The sequence below is a fragment of the Lissotriton vulgaris genome, chromosome 6 (genome assembly GCF_964263255.1).
Source record: "Lissotriton vulgaris chromosome 6, aLisVul1.2, whole genome shotgun sequence".
Taxonomy (NCBI): domain Eukaryota; kingdom Metazoa; phylum Chordata; class Amphibia; order Caudata; family Salamandridae; genus Lissotriton; species Lissotriton vulgaris.
The window spans coordinates 46,335,103-46,355,506 of NC_141694.1; the positions used below are offsets into that span (position 1 = coordinate 46,335,103).

A 20,404-nucleotide genomic window follows, 5' to 3' on the forward strand; every position below is an offset into this window, starting at 1 on the left:
AGGATGGGGCCCAGCGCATGGACTGCAAGGCCCTAGCCAACATGATGCATTGCAATTTGAGCTCTCCTTTTACTCTAGCAACAAAGACATCTCTCGGTCATTTGTTGCGCTCTGGCACCCTCTTGTGGCAATATGTGGTGGTACCATAAGGCAGCTGCCTAGGATGTGTTATCGTACCACTGGCCCTAGCAGCATGTGGCATGTGAAGTAGTGACTTTGCAGTCAATAACAGGCCAGCTTTGTGAAGCTGATATGAAAGAAACTCCTGATTGGGCTCAAAGTACATTTACTCATACTGTTGCATGCTGTAAATCCTCATTCCTCCATATGTGTTATTTTGGGTCATATCTTGTGATAATTCTGTTAATGGAATGGATTAGGGACTTCATAATTACTTCCACGGGGTGTTGAGCACCTACAAACCCTGGCTTCCAGGATCGTGTCACTCTTGGTCGGATGACCCGTGTGCGTGCTGGGAGTGCTTTAAACAATACAAGCCATGTTTGATGTGTGTAGCCCATGATCCCAGGGTCTTGTGCACCGCTCCCCTGACGACCTAGCTGCCTAGCGCCTCGTGATGAGGCAACTGTCCTCTGCACTCAAGGTTCCTGGCTCGGTCCGGCTGTAGAGCGACCGCTTCCAGGTAATTGGGGCTAATCTTAATTCCTAAATCTTAATGCTGTTGGGCTCTGTGGGTTTATTTGGGGTTCGAGCTTAGTTTGATTAGTTAGCTTCAGTTTCGCCTTCATTTCAGTACTATCACCTTCTGTTTACTTTGTTGCGCCACCTCCCCTGCCATCGCTTTACCGCTCCCACAGGTTCTTGCTCCTCGCCTGCCTCTCCCACCTCCCAGGACTACTCATGCAGCCCGCTGAGTGGCCACACCGCTGGCCTGCTGAAGGCACACCAAAGGCAAGCCCGCCTGTGCCGTCTGCACCTGGACTGTGTCCAGTGCAAGGACCCCTGGCCCTCCCGTCATCCGCCGCTACACCACCATGGAGCCCCTGTCGCTGGACCCCAGTCAAGAGAACAACAGCTGCTTAATGAATTCCCCATGATCAACCAAGGGACCCTTCACCTGATGCTTCACATGCAATGCAGGACTGCCAGCCCGCACTGGACCCTTCGTCGCCTCCGCCAAGAGTACCAAAAACAACCTGGAGCCGCTCCAATGCATCCTGCCCAATGCCCGATCCATCTGCAGACATGCCACAGAAATGTGGGACACCATCACCACCTCCTCCACTGACGTTGCCTTCTTCACCGAAATATGGCCCAAACCCTCCTTGAACCCAGACATTGCCACTGCAACTCCCGGCAGCAACAAGATGACAGACTGAGACTGCTCCGACAAACTCAGTGCACCATACGCAACGACGACCCCATGGCTCTCATGGAACACCTCAACTTCCAACTACAGCAGGAAGCCAAGATCACGATAAGGGGTATCCTCATATACAGAACCCCGGGCCTGACAAGTTTTCTGTGATGTCTTCTCCAACCTTATCACCCTCCAACCATCGACTCCTACTACTGCGCCCTACTCGATGACCTCAATTTCCACGTTGACGACCCCAACAACGGCAACCACCGGGGAAGTGAGGGGAGGAGATCATCTATCCAAAGCACACAGAACTTTAGCGCGCCCTGAAGCCGCATAAGAAGCACCAACAACCCAGGCCTGGCTGAAGTTATCCTGTGTGGCATGTGGGTCTCATGTCAGGTGTGTGATCCCCGGGCTGCAACACCCAGCACTCCTCCGAGGCAGGGTCTACATTTCATCCAGTTCTGGGCAGTAGCAGCCCGTGGTGGCAGTGCTGCCGGATGGTGCCGTGGGGCAGGGTGGGTAGTAGTAAAAATCGGAATACGGCCGCACAGAGGTAAGTAAACAAACAAATCACTAAAACGAATTTCGTTGCGCGCACTGCATCACATTTAGCGATGCAGTACACACAACGAATTTTGTTTAATTTATTTGTATGTTTACTTACCTCTGTGCTGCTGTATTCCGCTTTTTACTACCCCCACCCTCCTCCTCCCCCGCCCCACGTCACCGCCTGGCAGCACGGCCACCACGGGCCACTACTGGTTCTGGGTATAGTTTCACAAAGCATATGAAGCAGGGCTTTCCTCTATTTGTTTCCATTTGGAGGGAATCAAGGCCTACAATAACTTGTAATGTGGAAGTCCAGGACTGGAAAACGGTGTTCTGTGTGACCTGGAGCCACATGACATCCTTGAAAGATGCTAATATGCATCGGTAATCGACACCCTAATGTACCTCTTGGTATTGCTATTAAATAGACAGGGCCAGCTCTAGGTGCGACCGGTGCAACCGCACCAGGCAGTTGTATGACGTTACAACGCATACTTTTATAATGCATTTTTTACAACGCAACATCCATTACAATGCATTCCATTACAACGCATGCCATTACAACAAATTTTTAAAAACTACCTTTACAACGCATTCCATTACAACGCATACTACCTTTACAACGCATACCTTTACAAAGCATAACATTACATTGCATGTATGGTAAGTATTGGATAGTGTAGGAATAAAAATTACTATTCTAACTCCAGGGGGTGCAACAGTAGGGTAAGTGTTGGATAGTGTAGGGGTAAAAATTACTATTCTAACTCCAGGGGATGCAACAGTAGGGTAAGTGTTGGATGGTAATGGTATGCGTTGTAATGGTATGCGTTGTAATGACTGCGTTGTAATGACATGCGTTGTAATGATATGCGTTGTAGTGTCATGCGTTGTAATGGTTGCGTTGTAATGGCATGCGATGTAATGGATGTTGAGTTCTAAAAGTTTCGTTGTAATGGTAGTGCATTGTAAAAGTTGCGTTGTAAAGGTTGTTTCCCGCACCAGGCGCTGACTTTGGGTAGAGGTGTCGTGTTTGAAGTATATTATTGTTTGAAAAGCACCTGCTGCCTCTTTCCTGGCCTCTCGCAATTTTCAGGCAACAATAAAAATGTCAAGATAACTCCGGTGATTTATTTTCTTCCTAGAGAGAGATGGGAGGTTTGTCTAGTGGAAGTTTTGACTCATGGTAAGGTAGCGCACAGGGTTAATGTTCCTGCTACAAAGAATGTGTACCATGCAGATCGCAAAGTGCAGATAATGTAAATAGGCCAGTGGGTTACCGCTTTTGTCTCAGAGATCCTTTGTTACCTGCAGTTTATAAGTTAAAATCCTAACATAGACCAGTGAGCTATTAACTGCCAGCAAAGAGTGTCATGCAAACTGTAAGGTGTAGATTAGCATATTATGATTTTTCCCCAGTCTTTCATTATCCTAATTTTGAAAAAAAGGTTCACTTGGATAGAAATACATTCTGATTGTTAAGGAATTTTTGTAATTCTTAGTGTGTCTCCAGACCAAGGACTCTTAAACTGTCCTGCCTACCAGCATGAATGACATGTGACTTCTACGCCTTGCACTCCTCTGTCTTATGTAACATTTCCTATACACTGATTTACACACTATGAGTGATTGTCTCTGTGTAGTGTGTGTGAGACGTAAAGTGCTCAGACACCCTACACTGGTATGAGAGGCGCTATAAAACGCATCTGAGAAAGAGAGCGGTTATGGAGACTTGAGGGGCACTGTTAAAGGGTGGTAGTGAGGGAATCCGTGGCGGAGGTGGTCTTTGGGGGTGCCAACAAACATTGCCACACTGGGCGCCACCAGCACTAACGCTGGCCCTCTGCAGAGCTGCCAAGGGGCCCCATGTGAGGTGAGGCCCCCCTCCCCCCCACCGATACTGGTGTGTAAGTCAACAGCGCTTTACATTCCTAGCTCACACTTTCCTTTTCACACTCTTGTAAATAATTGCTAGCCTTGACCTAGTAGTAGAAGTTTTTTTTATATATTATATCATATATATTTATCATATACATAGTTCATAAAACAACATCAATTATTAATACGATCAACAAGACATTAAAAACAAATCAACTTCCTTTGTAGCTCCCTAGCGTTTTTCAATCTATTTTTGGCAGAAACGGTAAGATCTAATGATTACAGCCTCGTCAGCTTGAGAAACAGGAACACAGCGAAGTAAGGGTGAACTTTGTACTCTTAAAGTAGTGGTGTGGAGTGGTGTGGCTCACTGGTTAGAGGCGGCAGACCCGAAAGCAGAGAACGGCCCAGGACCAGGGTTCAATTCCCGACGTGGCAGGGTCGTGGACCAGGGTCAGTGGACTCGATAATTCTCGCCTTGGTGCCTACTCTAACCAGTGATCACACTCGGCAACTCTGGGCATTAGCTTGCCTCATCTCTACAACGGACCCCCACATTCGCCGGGGATGCCTGGTTTCACCTTGGAGATACCCAGTAGGAACCATCTCACAGGGATAGCCAGGACGGGTTCCCCAGCGGTCCACAGCGCCACGACGCCTCAGGGCAGCAGTGCGCTTTACAAGACCACATACATTACAAGACCACATACATGCGTCGCTAAAAGTCTTTCCATGCCCATGGGGTGTGGAGTGGTGTGGCTCACTGGTTAGAGGCGGCAGACCCGGAAGCAGAGGACGGCCCGGGACCAGGGTTCAATTCCCGACGCGGCAGGGTCGTGGACCAGGGTCATACGGACTCGATAATTCTCGCCTTGGTGCCTACTCTAACCAGTGATCACACTCGGCAACTCTGGGCATTAGCTTGCCTCATCTCTACAACGGCCCCCCACATTCGCCGGGGATGCCTGGTTTCACCTTGGAGATACCCAGTAGGGACCATCTCACAGGGATAGCCAGGACGGGTTCCCCAGCGGTCCACAGCGCCACGACGCCTCAGGGCAGCAGTGCGCTTTACAAGACCACATACATTACAAGACCACATACATGCGTCGCTAAAAGTCTTTCCATGCCCATGGGGTGTGGAGTGGTGTGGCTCACTGGTTAGAGGCGGCAGACCCGGAAGCAGAGGACGGCCCGGGACCAGGGTTCAATTCCCGACGCGGCAGGGTCGTGGACCAGGGTCATACGGACTCGATAATTCTCGCCTTGGTGCCTACTCTAACCAGTGATCACACTCGGCAACTCTGGGCATTAGCTTGCCTCATCTCTACAACGGCCCCCCACATTCGCCGGGGATGCCTGGTTTCACCTTGGAGATACCCAGTAGGGACCATCTCACAGGGATAGCCAGGACGGGTTCCCCAGCGGTCCACAGCGCCACGACGCCTCAGGGCAGCAGTGCGCTTTACAAGACACATTACATTACATTAAACAGAGACAAAACAAGTACTTCGTACATTCTGTTAAAAAACATTAAAACAAAGTGTAACAAAGATGAAGTTTAACAACAAGATCCTTAACCTACAGGAAGTTTATTGTCCTCAAGTTCCTCTCAGCTATTTCCATGATTTTATCTTTTTAACTTATATTACTACAAGACATTCCTGATTAGCAAAACTCAACTGCCTCTATGAATATCGTAAAACCTCCCTGCTTGCAAAGCGCTATTGGTTAAAGAGAGCTTGGCAGAGGATGTGGAGTAACAACCAGAGCTGCTGACTTTGGAACAGAGTAATCGGGTTCCAGTCTCAGTTTCACTACCATCCTGAGATTTTGGGCAAATCACTTTGGGCCACATGCATGAAACAATTTTACATTGATAAACAGTGGGAATCACAAAATTCAGCAGTTTACGAATGCAAAATAGCCTTTCATGATGTATGAAAGGCTTTACAGTTGCAAAGTTAGGTAATTACAATTTTTTGTGATTACTTAAAATTGCGAACACAAAAAGGGAATCTTAATTTCCGATTCTATAAGCACATGTATGAAGCATTTTCCAAATGCAAACTGTGCATTTAGGAAATTGCAACTACCATCAACTTCAAGTCAATGGTAACTATGTGCAAACTTATAAAAATGCTCAAAAATTTATTTTTTAAAGTGCCACGTAGTGCACAGATTCCCGTAGAGCATGATTTCACTTTACATGCGCACATTTTGTTTTTTTGGGGGGTGCTTCAGGGTGCCTTAGGCACCTTGGCACTCTTAGCTTTGCATTCTCTAATTTGCGATTACCAATTATGTCATCGCAATTTAGCTAATGCAAAATAATTCGCTCCTATGGGCCTTTTGGTCCAAAGGAACAAATGGAGTAATATTACCTAATTGCAATTCGCCTTTTACAAAATCGCTATTGGGTAATATTAAGGAATCGCAAAATCTTTGATGATTCCTTCCAAACATAGCCTTTTGCGATTACCAAACAGAAATTCAGTAAATATCGCTATTTGGTCATCGCAAAATGCTATATTTTTATATGTGGCCCCGTTTCTCCCTGTGCCTACAAAAAAATAAATGTTTAATGTAACTGGTTCTCGTGTTAAGTACTCCAATACCTTCGGGTCAAGTTTGCGCTATATAAAACTGCAAAAAAAAGCCTGAATTGTCTGACGGTGTTACATTGGCGAGTAAGCTCTTGGTAGCAGTGCTTTAATCCAGGCATGAGTGATGTTCTGTCTCTGTCCCGCCCGCCCAGGTCATGTGCGATGGTCTGTGTATGCCCCACCCACCCACCCCAGGTCATGTGCAATGGTCTGTCTATGCCCCGCCCACCCCAGGTCATGTGCGATGGTCTGTCTATGCCCCGCCCACCCCAGGTCATGTGCAATGGTCTGTCTATGCCCCGCCCACCCCAGGTCATGTGCGATGGTCTGTCTATGCCCCGCCCACCCCAGGTCATGTGCAATGGTCTGTCTATGCCCCGCCCACCCCAGGTCATGTGCGATGGTCTGTCTATGCCCCGCCCACCCCAGGTCATGTGCAATGGTCTGTCTATGCCCCGCCCACCTCAGGTCTAGCCTTCACACCGACTTGAAATTTGCTGTCCTAGATTTGTTTTGGGCATTCCTGTGCTGTGTCCCCTCTCTCAGCCTCTTGCTTCCCTCTCTATTAGTGGTTGACAGTGCATTGAATATGTGTCTCCCTGTGAGTCCCCTTCTGTCTTTCTGCTTCATTTCCCTCTCCTTCCCTGTCCAGCTGCGTACATCTTCACTGCATGTCAAGGCTGTGCAGCTGCTCTCTGACTGCTGACGTCAGCGGCTGCGATTAACAGTTGACCCTCCTAAAATGCCTCTGAGTGTGCATCTGCTGGATCTGACCATGCACGAGTGGTTCACTGAGTCCCTCTTCTCTTTCTCGTTGCAGCTCCTGCTCAGGCTCAGATCATCCATGCCGGGCAGGCCTGCGTGGTGAAGGAGGACAACATCAGCGAGAGGGTCTACACCATCCGGGAGCGCGACACTCTGGTCCTGCAGTGCCTGGTGACGGGACATCCGAGGCCGCAGGTAAGCGACAGAGGTTTCCAGACGGTGCCATGCTCTTAGATAATGGGTGATGGCCACCCCGTTTAATCTTGCAGGATGTTTGCGTTTTGGAGTACCTGGTTTATGGACGTCTGCAGTGAGCGAGCCTCACTGCCTGGGTCTTACTCACTGTACGCTGTAATGGACTGGGGGAGTTTACTGCCAGGTCTGCTGCTCTGCAGCTTGGGTAAGAGCCTTTGAGTTGGTTGCATCATGTGATCACTTATGCCCAGGTGTGGGTTCATACCTGTGCAGACTCATCCTGATATCTGTGCACAGGTAGCCATGCAGAAAGGACCCTTCAGGGATTGGTGGTGACCTGGGCAGACCTAAAAATATACCTGGGATTAATAGTGTGAGTGTGTACATCTGTAATGATTACTGAACAGTGTATTGGCGTCACTGCATTATCTCCAAAGGAGCACATCTGCACTAAACTATAGACAAAGATTGCAGCCTTAGTACTTGTGGAGGACCCAAATCCTTCCCTAGTAATAGCTCTCTTTGTTGCAGTAATATTATGGAACTTGGTAAGCATCCTTGTCCTTTTATCTCTCTACACTTCAACACTTCAGAGAACTACAATTCAATACACATGTTTTAATTGCAAATCTTTAAAATGAAACATTCATACTTTACTATACAATGCATGACAATTTACATTTAACTCAAATCTATTTGATTTAAAATAATATATATATTTTAAGCAGTGTTCAATTTTCAATGAATCTGTTTATGTTCTTTCTTTTTCAAAAATGTTTTCAGAAGTAATTTTAAGCGTAACTCTTCTACTAACTTCGATTTTTACCCCAGGCTTTAATCAAATCCTAAACCAGCTTAAAGAAAACCTTTACCAACTGTGAAATAAACCATCAAATGAAGGTGATCGACTGCCCATATCAAGGAAGAAAGTCCATCTAGAAAGATTCAGTTATAAAAGCAATTTATTTTATTCCATTAAAAATAATGTTATCAAGTTTTTTGAACGCATATTAGTTAATACGTCCACTCTCCAGTGACTTGCCGAAACGGCGTGTTCTTCTTATGACATCCGCCCTTCATCAGGGAATTCTTTCACAGGATCAAAGTGACCAAAAATTTTTCATGAAACGAAACATTCAGATTTTGCTGTGCTCTGACAGCCTTTGGGCCTGATCTAGATCTTGGCGGATAGATTACTCCATCACCTTGGTGACAGATGTCCCGTCCGCCGAAATACAAATCCCATTATCTCCTATGGGATTTCTATTTCGGCAGACAGGATATCCTCACCGTTGTGATAGAGTAACCCGTCCACCAAGATCTAATTCAGGCCCTTAGTTTAATACAATGAGCTTTCAGGTACCTGGGGGTCACTGACCTTCTTTTGGGTCCCTGTACCTCTTTGGAGGACCACTAGTTTGTCTCCTGAGTGCAGCCTTGCCGGATCCTAGCATTTAGAAACAGGAGGGCACAAGGCAGGAAGTGACATAAGGAAGTGGAGAGTGGGACATCTGTTGTGCCAATAGTATTGTTTGTGACACAAAGGGCGCCCCTGGGTCCCTCCAGTATAGCCAAGAGTCAGTCATAGAGGTGAAATGGAAAGAACACAGGATGGGGCAGCTGGTTTTGGGAGCTGTAGACCTACAATTTAAAGGACTTCTGAAAGCCTACTGGTTTTTGCACTGGACATCACCGACGCTCGCTATTATGAGGCACAGCAGCTGATTTCTTAAATATTGTTTTTACTTTGTTGCATATGATTTAGACAAGTATAATGAAGCCCCCTCCTCCCCCCTGACATCATTTCAATGTGCACAATGTGGTACTGTCGCTTTTGGATATGTTTTTCCAGGCAGCAGACACATTTTAACACCCCCACTGTTGTCTTTCTGCAGACTTCACACAGAGGGCTGTTGCTAACAATGTGTGAAGCTGCGCCATTTCTGGATGAAGGGGGAGGGGCAGAGGGTATGAGATGTAAATAGACAGACCAGCATAGCCCAAGACACCAGGGAGGTGGGATAAGGGAGAGCATGGGAGGAAAAGAGAAGTTGAGAGGGGGGAGAGAGGTAGTGAAGGAGAGAGAATAAAAGAGAATGAGAGGGAAAGGACCAGAGCATGGACATTAAGAGATAGAGAGAAAGAGCGAGAGAAGGATGCACAGAAAGATAACAATAGAAAGAGAGAAGTTACAATAGTAGTAATGGTTAATCCACATGCCTTGTCGGAATAATCCAGTGCTCAGCGCTAAGAGATGCTGTTGTGGCATCAAACACACTAAGGCATTTTGTTTTTACAAAAAACTGTTTTTGTGTGCTGAAATGAAAGCAGCGGATTGTAGAACTTGGATGGGTGAAACATACAGTTGGATTGTAATGCATGTAGCGTTCAGGCGGATGTCTGAAGTGGGGGCTCCATGCATTCGAACAGGCCAGTGGGTAGCCTCAACTCCTGACCCGAGGACTTGACAGAAACCACGTGTACTGAAGTGTTTTAGACACAGATAATAGAACAGGGTTCTAGTTTGGCTCCTTATCAATGCCTCGAGCAATGATTTGTCTGATTGGCGGATGACATTGCGGTCCCTATCAGTGAACGTACTGCTTTATGTTAAGATACGCGCTCTTCTACATCACCTACTACCGTTTGTGTGGCCCGTACTGATGTCCACATGTGCGCGCCCTTTACTGTTCTTTGGGTGCTGTTGAGTGGAGTTAGCGTCGTCTCTTGTTCTAATCAAGGCTTCCAGCTCTACGCCCTCGACACCCCCTACTAGGGCTGAAGTGTGCACTCAGAGAGGCTGAGCAGTGACACATATCACTCAGGCACGATTTCATTAACCCGTTTGCTGTTTCTATCGGCCAACAGCCGTCGCAAGCACTACCTCGGTAGTACTGCACACGTCCGTTGGCCGACGCGGCCCCGCCCGCTTAATGGAGCGTTCCGCCCCGGCACGGAATGCTCGAAGCAGCAAACGGGTTAAACCACCCAACACCATCTCCAACACTGGTTGGATACGGATACAGGGCCTAAACCCAGACAGCACTCCGGCATGAAGGAAAGAGTCATCGCGACCCTGAATTTCTGCAGCACCAAACTTTCCGAGTATTTGGCAGACCAGGATGCGTTTGCAAGAGTGCACTAGTTTGATAAACTTTATGGACAAGTAATGGATCTTTGGGTAAAGGTCTTTTATACGGGCAGCATATCAGGTCAACCTCTGAATTTCTCAAACTTGAATCTTCATTCGTCTCTAAGTTTCAGAGAGTTCACAACGGAATCCCTTTACTTTAGAGTGATAGTCGCTTAAACTAAGTTGCATGGTATAGAGACGGATCCTATATTCGGAACCATCAGTTCTCCAAGGATTGATGAGCAAGAAGGGATGTGGGTTAACATCAGAGCGCATCTTAGTCTAGACTCCTCCTGGCTTTTGGAGATGGGAATCCTTCCTGAACCCTTAGGCTCAGTGCAAAGGCAGGGTACCAAAACTGATCTGAACTCATCGCCTTCGACCGAAGCATCACCACTAGGTTCCATGCTCTCTTTTCATAGGAAGAATGTAAGAACATTCTTGCTGTTTCCATATAAAGAATTTAGCAGATGGGCTGTATGCACTGTTATACATTCATTGTGTCAGACTCCAGTGCTTCATAAAGAGGCAGCTGCTCTGAGAACTGGCCCCTCCAGATTCAGGCGTGGTTGTTCACTGCTGCTCCCGTACACTGGTGTCCAGTACACTGGTGGTTTGGCTGTTGCTTACAATTACCAACGTTTGTGAAACGTAACCAGCAGCACCCTCTACAAGCCAGGTCAGATCATGTTGGGAACAAACTGATGGTCACCTTAGGAGGACCATCCGAAGATGGTCAATGACCACAATGGAGGTGTCCTGATTATATGGTACCTCTTTGCCAACTTTGACGATATCAACCATATAGTTCGACTCCACCATCTGGAATCCCTTGCAATCGGAGGCTTCACATTTTTTTATGGTTCTCCTCTATTTTTGCTTGGAATAACACAAATGATCAAGTAGGGGAATTTTCATTCCTCGCCCAAATTCCTTCTCTGGGGAGTACCTCTGAATTCCATAGTTTCTCACCTGATGTTTAACCTTTACCTGTGTCCTCCCAACTTCCTGCTGCAGATGTTTAATGGTAATAAATGCTTCTATGCAGATGACTCTCAATTCTTGTATAGGTATCATGATCCTGCCTTGGACCCCCCCAGCCCCAAATGCAACTCAAAAATAGAAAAATGTATACATTCAAAATATTATCCATTTACAATAAACTGAGGAAAGGAGACAATACCTGGTGGCCAGTGCTGGGCAGTTGCCCTGAGCTAGTAGAGGTAGCTTCAAATGTAAGCACCATGCTGGATTCACAACTAGCTCTAGAAAAAAACACCACAGCCTGTTTTTCCATCTCAAATTGATATGCAGGATCTTTACTTTCTTGTCTTTTGCACGTGGAGGTACATTTGCTAATGCTTACATTCATTCTGGACTGGACTATGGAAAGTAAGTACACCTGGGCACCCCAAGAAATCAAATAGCCCCTTTCAAAGATTGCAAAATGCTATTGTATGAAATTTGTTTCATCTTAAGAAATGCAATCATGCTTCAGGCTACTTAAAAATCTACTCTGGCTCCCTGTCAGCCAGGTGATTCAGTTTAAATGTGCTTGTATGTTTATAAAGTATTCTATTAAGCCAATCCAAAAAGTCATTTTGAAAAATTCTTGCAACATATTCCCACCTGATGATTTATGTCTAAATGTAATAGATTTCAATTAGATCTGTTGGTTACCCATTCCCCTTCCCACTCTGGAAGGTGAGTAACCCCAGTCTTTTGCTCGAGTGAGTCTCTGACCACTGCAAGGGTGGAAAGTCTTCAGAGAGAATGGTAGGAATGCTTACCAAAACTCATGCGTTTGGTTTTCACAACAGGTGCCAGGGAAACTGTCCCACGCAACACCCCTTTTCTACCCCATTGTGGAGATCTCTGGGCTCATAAATAGGCTTTGCCTGCCAAGAATGTCTTTGTAAATTCCTAGCAGGCTTACCTGAGGTAAATTGCGTAATAAACAGTGTTTAATTTGAGCCGGATGTTTTCAGTACTCTGCAATGGCACTTAATTGTCAGCCCCTGCACTTATGACAGCTGCCACATGGTGGCGATGTCTATCTAATTTACAGATGAGCAGAACAACCGTTTTAAATAATATAATTTATGTTAAAAATGACAAAGAGCTGCCTCCCAAACCATTCTTATAGCTTTGGGGGCCTGGAATAGTCTGAATAGTCTCTGGCAGCGTTGGCAGGGTGAAGTGGTGGAGCACGCTGCAGTGGTCTCCGAACGAGGAACCTGTCACTTATTTGTTCTACAAATTAAGCACTGGTAATAAACTTACATTTACAACAAAATGAACCTTTGTGAATAGGTTCCAGCTATTACTTGGGGGACGAGGAAGGACTTTTTATCAAACAACACACCCACATTATAGATTTTGCGACTGGGGAGATGTCCAATGACTTTGGATAGGATACAGGAAGTAAAAATGTGCGTTAACAGATGCCATGATTTCTAGTTCCTTACCAGTGAATCTAAGTCAGGGTTGTCTGCATCTAGTGCTGCATCAGGGAGGGGCTGTGAGGCATGTTGCTGAGGTTCCCAGAAGGATCTTCCAGCAGTATAGGTATTTTGTTGCGCGCACTGCATCACCAAATTCGATGCAGTGCGTGCAACAAAATTTGTTTTATTTATTTATATTTTTACTTACCTGTTAAACTCCGTAATCCATACATTACTACCCCCCACCCTGCCCCTCCCCCTCCCCACGTCACCACCCTGCAGGAACTCCTACTGCCGACGGCGGGTGTCTTCCAGGTTGTTGAGAAACTGGGTCTCATCTGCATACATGAGGTAACCAATCATGAGCGTTTCATGAATGTTGTCAAGTGGTGCCAGGTTGGTGACAAGGCTTCGATGAATGGTCGTTACTTGGGATGGCAAGCCTTCACGCAACTTCTGACTGGTTAGACTGGCGTACCACACTGGATGTAGGCGCTTCTGCCGTGGACACGTCTGCTTTCAGATTAGCCCCACAGCTCCATGCATGGTCACACTGTTACTTGGTCTTGGATCAGGAAAGAGGTCCATTGCATTCTGAGTATTAACAGCCTTTACACAGCGGCTCGAACCGCGCTGTGCCTTAACACTGTGCCTTTTTGAACGGAAAGAGTGCACACAAGCTCGTGAAAAGCAGACTCTGCGGAATCTCATGCGCGAGCCCATGGTAGCCACCGCTGATCTTTGAAAGTGATGGGTGGAACTCGAGCACATCTGCCCTTAGTGGAGTCTGGTTGGTTGGGTTGGGGTGGGGTGAAAATTGGAGGCAAATTGTGCTTTTTAGAGCATATTTTCCAAAAGCAATAGGTTAAAATGTCAATGGTTGAAAGGCCAATTCTGAAGCACTGCTGATGACATATTTCAATTTATTTGCAGTAGTGAGTATTATGCCAGTCGCATTATATATTGTCCTAATTATATATTGTCCTAAGTGAAATGATATAAGTACTAAACTTTTCATACCTCAGGGGGGAGAGGTTCACCACTGCATTAGGATTGCCAGAAAACAGAATATTGTCTAGATCTTTTCCCAGGCCACCAGCAAGTCATGCCTACTAGTTTTGAGGATTTAAAGTGTCCTTTCCAGATTATTAAGGCAGGCGCGATGAATGCCTGCGTGGGTCCAACACACAACGTCTTGTAAACTGAGTGCTCATGCGGTGTCCTGCCTGCTGCACTGTGCATTAAAGGGCAAGATGCTTAAAATAAACATTTTGGGAGACACCAAAAATCTCTTTTAATACTTTTATAAAAGTCACTACGGGTGTAGTATTTCAATATGATTTAAAAAGTGTATTGTCCTGTGGTTCAAGGTCTCTTTGGCCACCAGAATACAGCATGAGCTTTAGGTAGAGGGGGCGGGTCTGCCTTTCACTCAGAGGACACCTTTTCTTTCCGTGGGTGAAGATATGGTAGTGTGGAATGAGATGTAGCAGAAGGGGAAACACCTCTGGCTACAGCCTGGGCATACCCAGATGTATATGAGCTCAAAATGAGGGTCAAAGAAAGTTAACAACTTGAGGGGAGGAGAGTGAAATGCGACGGGGCTCCTTCAAAACATACTTTTTTTTGGGAGATTAGTTGATGGTTTAGATCTTCAGTACCTTTCCTGTCTATGTACCTTCTCTGTATGTCTCTACACTCCTTGATTGGACCTCTCTTGTTCTATGAGTGACGTCACCCTTTTGCTTCTTTTCCCATCATGCATCTGAAGTTGGCAGCTCTCTTGTCCTGCTCCTTCACACCTCTCCTCGTTTGCTCTTTGCTTTTGATCCACTGTGGTGGCCCCAGGCTTTGCTTGGGACAGGGATGAGTTGCTTTCTTTGTGGTCACTCAGTCTCACTCTCTGTTCCCTTCTTCAGGTGAGATGGACGAAGACCGCTGGCAGCGCCTCCGACAAGTTCCAGGAGACGTCCATCTTCAACGAGACCCTTCGCATCGAGAAGATCCACCGGTTGCAGGGGGGTCGCTATTATTGTAAAGCAGAGAACGGGGTGGGGGTCCCCGCCATCAAGTCCATTCGAGTAGATGTGCAGTGTAAGTCATTTTAAAGCTGCCCTCATATTCCCACAGTTCTACTGTGTGTCATTGTCCCCCTCCCCCAATCCAGGACTCTGCATTATCCTAGCTACCGCTTAGGGTCAAAAGGGCAACACGGATACTTCCCATTAATGGCACGGCCCCTTTAAGAGACAGCGCGCACTATTTAAGGACCCTCCTTTCTAGTCAGCGCCTGCTCTTCCAGAGATAGTTCCCTGTTCTGCGGTTTCATTTTGGGTGGCGTGCAGCGCGTTTGTTGACCTGAGGTACTCATGCCAATGATAATCAAGCCTTTGGTCCTGTCTGCTGCAAGGGAAGCGGAAGCCAGATTTTGGCCTAAAAAATTGTTACCAGGTGGCTCAAATCAACAATATTGATTTTTGTTTGTTTCCAAATTGCTGCGGTGTTTCTGTAGCCCAAGAGCACACACAGATGCCGCACAAATGAGCAGGGCGCTGGAAGTGAAATTGCTCTGCCAACCTATCATCTCACCACCCTTCATTTCTAGTTAGGCGGAAGCTCAATGCTGAGCCATCCATCTGCTCACTTTGTCTCTTCCTGGTGCCAGGCTGGCACTGCCCCTTGCATGCTGCTCCAGGTAGTGTAGGAACAAGAGTCCTCTCTTGCATGGAAGCCTGGATTCGTTGTATTAATGCCTTTTTCTCACCCCCTGGTTATTATATATCCCTCTGAACGTGAACCTGCTTATTTTCTCCTCTGAGGAGCAGAGTGCATTTTTGTGTTGCACTTCCTGGATATCCCTTACTCCACCAATGCGTTCACCTTTGATGAACAAGGCGCAGTCTTTGGTAACTTTGTGTGGTCGAACGAAGGACAGGCCAGTCCATCCTCTCAAGTGAGGGTCCCTTTGGTCCTAGATGGTGGTTCAGACCTAGGTAATGCAGAGTGCTGGAGTCCCTTACGCATATCCAACCTTTAGAACTATGGGGTCCATGGAGTGGCCGGGGGCTTCCAATACTAACATCTACTCTTCCAATGGACTTGGTACATCTCTTTTCTGTGAGTCTGTTTGCAACTGACGACTAAGTGCAGGTAATGCTTACAAATGTGTGCAGGGTGGACTGCTTCATATTAATAGTTATGTTATGTTATGTTAATTTCAATTTATATAGCGCCAAATCACTGACAGGTCTCTTAGCGCTTGCTTTGGGAACCCGTCCTGGCTTTCCCTGCGAGATAACCCCTACTGGGCATCCCCAAGGTGAAGACCAGGCATCCCATCGCGGTGGGGCTGTTGTGGAGATTAAGCAAGCTATTGCCCAGAGTTGCAGAGTGTGAACCCATGATTCGAGTAGGCACCGAGGCGATAATTATCAAGTCCGTGGACATTTTGAGCTCAAGACCCTGCCGCGTCGGGAATTGACCTCTGACCTCTGCATCATGGTCTGCCTCCTCTAACCAGTGTGCCACACTTCTCCACTGCTCTAATAGCACATGTCCTGCTGTGCTGATCCAAGGGTTGAATGGAAAATGGTGCTTTCTTAAGGATTCATAGAACTCGACAGCACAGATTTGACCTGTTCTAAGTTTAGGGGTACATAGGCACTATCACAGAGTGAGGGTGGGGGGACCACAGGTGCAGTGTCCTCTGATTATAGTGTTTCCTCCAAATATTGTTAGATTTTCTATTACCACCGACCTCTGACGCAGGCCCTCAATGATTTGCAAACACCACGATCAAAGTAGTTTGAAAACCGAGGAAATCGTTTCCAAAAATACCCTACAATAGTTTATATAAAGCAACAACTTTTTGTATATTTTTCCAGATGTAGAAGCTTACAAGATTATATTGTTTTATAATTGTGTTTCAAATGTGGTGTCGCAGTTAAACACACAATACCGCATGGTGTGGTCTGTATACCTGACCCTTCACAGAACATAAGACTCATGAAGACTAAGGGCCATATGTATCAAGGCTTTTGTGATTCGCAAAGGCCGAAATTCGCAGAATTTCGGCCTTAGCGAATCGCAAAAGGCCTTTTTAGCATTTTTGCAATGTATCAAAAAATAGCATCATAAGGAATCGCAAAAATGTGCGATTCCTTATTTTGCTATAGCATTTAAGGAATCGCAATTTTGCGATTCCTTAAATGCTATGTAAGAAGCATTTTAAAAATGCAAAATCAGGTTTAGAAATCGCAAATTACCACCAACCTGTAGTTGATGGTAATTTGCGATTTCTTGTAAATATGCACAATTGTGCATTTGTGAGGGTGGCATATGACGCACATACATGCCCTTAGAGCATGTATGTGCGCCATATGCGCACACATGTCATTTTCAGGGGTGCAGCAGGGTGTTCTTGAGACACCCCCTGCACCCTTGAAAATTCGCACAATTTGCGATTAGCAAATTGCGATTAGCAAATTTCCCATTCATTTCTATGGGCCTCCTGGCCCATAGAAATGAATGGGAAGTATTCATTATTTGCGAATTCGCAATTTGCGAATTCGCAAATAATATATATTAAGGAATCGCAAAAATTCCTAGATTACCTACATACATACCGTTTTGCGAATTCCAAATAGCGATTCCTTAAGATTCACTATTTTAAATTCGCAAAACGGAAGTATGATACATATGCCCCTAAATGTCTACTTGGCCACTCAGAGAAGATGAGACTCATTGAGGCCAAATATTTTGACCATTCCTAGAAAACTAGATCCCTGAAAAGAAAATGTATGCCTGGCAACTCACAGAACACCAGAATCATGAAGGCCACATGTGTACTTGGCTACTCACAACTACTAACAGAAACAAGTCTGCTCTTGGCATCCATTGGCATCCACTGTCCAGCATGCATCTTCCATTGTGCCCTATCACATTGTGCCTTAAATCTCACTCGATATCAGATATGGTCCACTTTCACAAAGGCACGACTGATGATGGTCAAATGTATACTTACTTGGCCATTCACAGCTCTCAGTGGATACAAAAGCAGCTGCGGCATTTGTCTTGGTCAGTGGAGACAACAGGGTTGATCATCCCTTGTAGTCGAGGAACAGTAAGCAGAAATTTGACAAGTCAGACAACCACCCCAGATGCAGTTGAAGAGACATATCAGATAAGTTCCTATTCTGAAAAGGGACCCAGGATTTGCAAGAGAAGGCATCAGAAAGCATTTTCTTCAAAACCAGTACTTCTGTTTCAATTGGAAAGCAGTTTATATGTGTAGGAAGCTTAGAAGAAACCAATAATACTACTTGAAAGCCAGCAACGAAAAATATGAGTTAGCGCAATAAACATATCTGCCAATGGAGCATGATGGGAATTTTGCAAGGGGTTTCACCTGGATCACCTTCTGTCCTTGGGAAAAATCCATTCTGAATCCAATCTTTGCCTGGACGAATGAATAAGAATGAGGCCAATATGACATTGGTGCCAAGGCCTCAGATCACATTTGTGCACACTCCACTGGTGCTAAGAGTTTAAGCTCTAGGCCAATGGACTAATCATCGAAACCCCCCTTCCCTATTTGGCCAAATTGTGCGACCTGTGTGCATTTGGACCTTTATATGCCTACATTGATGGTGCCTAGAAATTGCTCGCTCTGATGTAAGGAATTCCAGAGTCCTAAGCAAAATGACTGCTCGCCATCTTGGCTCTCCACCTTCCATGTGAACAGTGCTATGCCTGTGGTCATTTGTTGCAATCTGGCCTCTTTTTTGTTGTTTTGTTGTGTGTCCTTCAGCCTTCTGCCTTCAATGACCTTTATGTATCCCAGTCCTGCTGTACTGAGTCTGGACAGAAAGATATATCTTTTACATCCTTGGGTTGACTTTTTCCTGGATCTCACATGGCAGCACAAGTGGGGCCTTGTTTCATGCTCAGCAGTCCTTCCAGACGCCCAGAGGTTTCTACTGAACTAGGGTGGCGCATTTCCATTCCAGCAACTTAAGAAAGAGTTCTCTGGCTACAGCTGGATCCTCCTGAATCCAGTTGGGAGCTTTTGAGTGCTTGGAAAGACAAGTTACATCTTGGAATTGGTGAACTTTGCCCATTGATTCTGGCTGCTGTGCTTTTGTAAGAGGAAGAGCGGCCCTTGTTTGTCTGTGATGATATGGAAGTAGCTCAGTGTTCAAAGCACGTGCTGCATCCAGGTGCAGTGGCAAGGGGACAATACTTTGCAGCAGGTCAATTAGATTTTCGAATAGAGTAGACGAGATAGCAATATATTGAATTGTTTAATTAAGATATTTATCAATATCAATATTCTGCATTAAATAACAATTACAAATAATGTTAGTGATCACTTCCGAGATGCCCCTGTTTCCCCCGCGGATGAGTTACACCCCTTCCTGGTTTCTGACCCATCAGAGACCCCTGGAATGGACCCCTGGGATGGCCCCACACTGCTCTATTGAGGTACACATGGTTTCTGAGAGCTCTGGGTGCACTCCCAAGCCTCCGCTCCGCATTCAGTGTCTTCGGCGTTTTGCTTCGAGGCAACTCTCACAAAATTCCACAGTATGTGAATAGACTTTCTTCAGTTACTGTACCACCCCCACCTCCCCTGCTCAGCTAGTGCCGTGAAGCATCCCTTAGTCTCGCTTGCACTTTACAAATTTGCTAAATAGAATTTCTGATTATGAGTAAAGACCTTCAAATCCCATGGCCTAGCTAAGACTAGCACTGGAAAAGCCAATAGGTCAGGCCTTGGCAAGAGTGCATTGTTTGTTTTTTCTTTACTTTATTTTTCAATCATGTACAAAAATTGCAAACATGTAAAAATATAGGGGGGGGGGGGCCAGTAGCCGTTAGAAGCACCAGCCCTGTCACTCTAGGGTACTCCTTCTCACTCAACTGTGCACGCGTGATCAAACACAATGCATCACTCACAGCACAAGACAGCCAATCGATGAAGTGGGCTGACCCTTTCCCTATGTTGTGGTAGGAGGGAAGAAATGTGAATGACACTCATGCAGACCAATCGGTGAAGAGGGCTCACCGAAAGCCCCTGCATGAATTTGTCTACCTATATATTTTTAATAAAAAGCAAAACAAGGAAGGCTGTCTCAAGACTAGACCTAAAAATAGACAGAGACTCATGAATATGACATGGGGCTGTTTACAGCTACGGTTCTGTGCCTAGCAGAACTGGCTTTTATTTAGAGAGCACTTTGGGAAAAACAACTATGTCCCCCCCTCCCACTCGTTCTCTTTCATTTTCTATGTATTGAAAGTTTGGGAGGAGTAGTAGGGAGGCGAGGGAGGGGAGCAATATTAAAGAGAGGCGAAAAGAAAAACACACAAAAAGTAGGCAGGGGCGCCATCAGTCTTTAGAAAAAGAGCTTAAACCCTCTTGCGCGGCGCGCGCTAAAGGCGGAGCTGGCCCAAGATTGTTGTGCGGTTTCCTGAACTCCCGCTGTGCAATGCGGATGAGAGGACA

At 46.0% G+C, this 20,404-nt stretch overlaps 1 protein-coding gene across 1 annotated transcript in view; it reads left to right on the forward strand.

Moving 5' to 3' along the window:
• Nucleotides 1–20,404, forward strand: part of MDGA1 (MAM domain containing glycosylphosphatidylinositol anchor 1) — a 900,569-nt gene that overhangs the window by 310,477 nt on the left and 569,688 nt on the right. The window contains exons 2-3 of the mRNA XM_086925579.1: nt 7,181–7,320; nt 14,817–14,991. Of these exons, the coding sequence (XP_086781705.1) occupies nt 7,181–7,320; nt 14,817–14,991 (315 nt within the window). The remainder of the gene's footprint in view (nt 1–7,180; nt 7,321–14,816; nt 14,992–20,404) is intronic.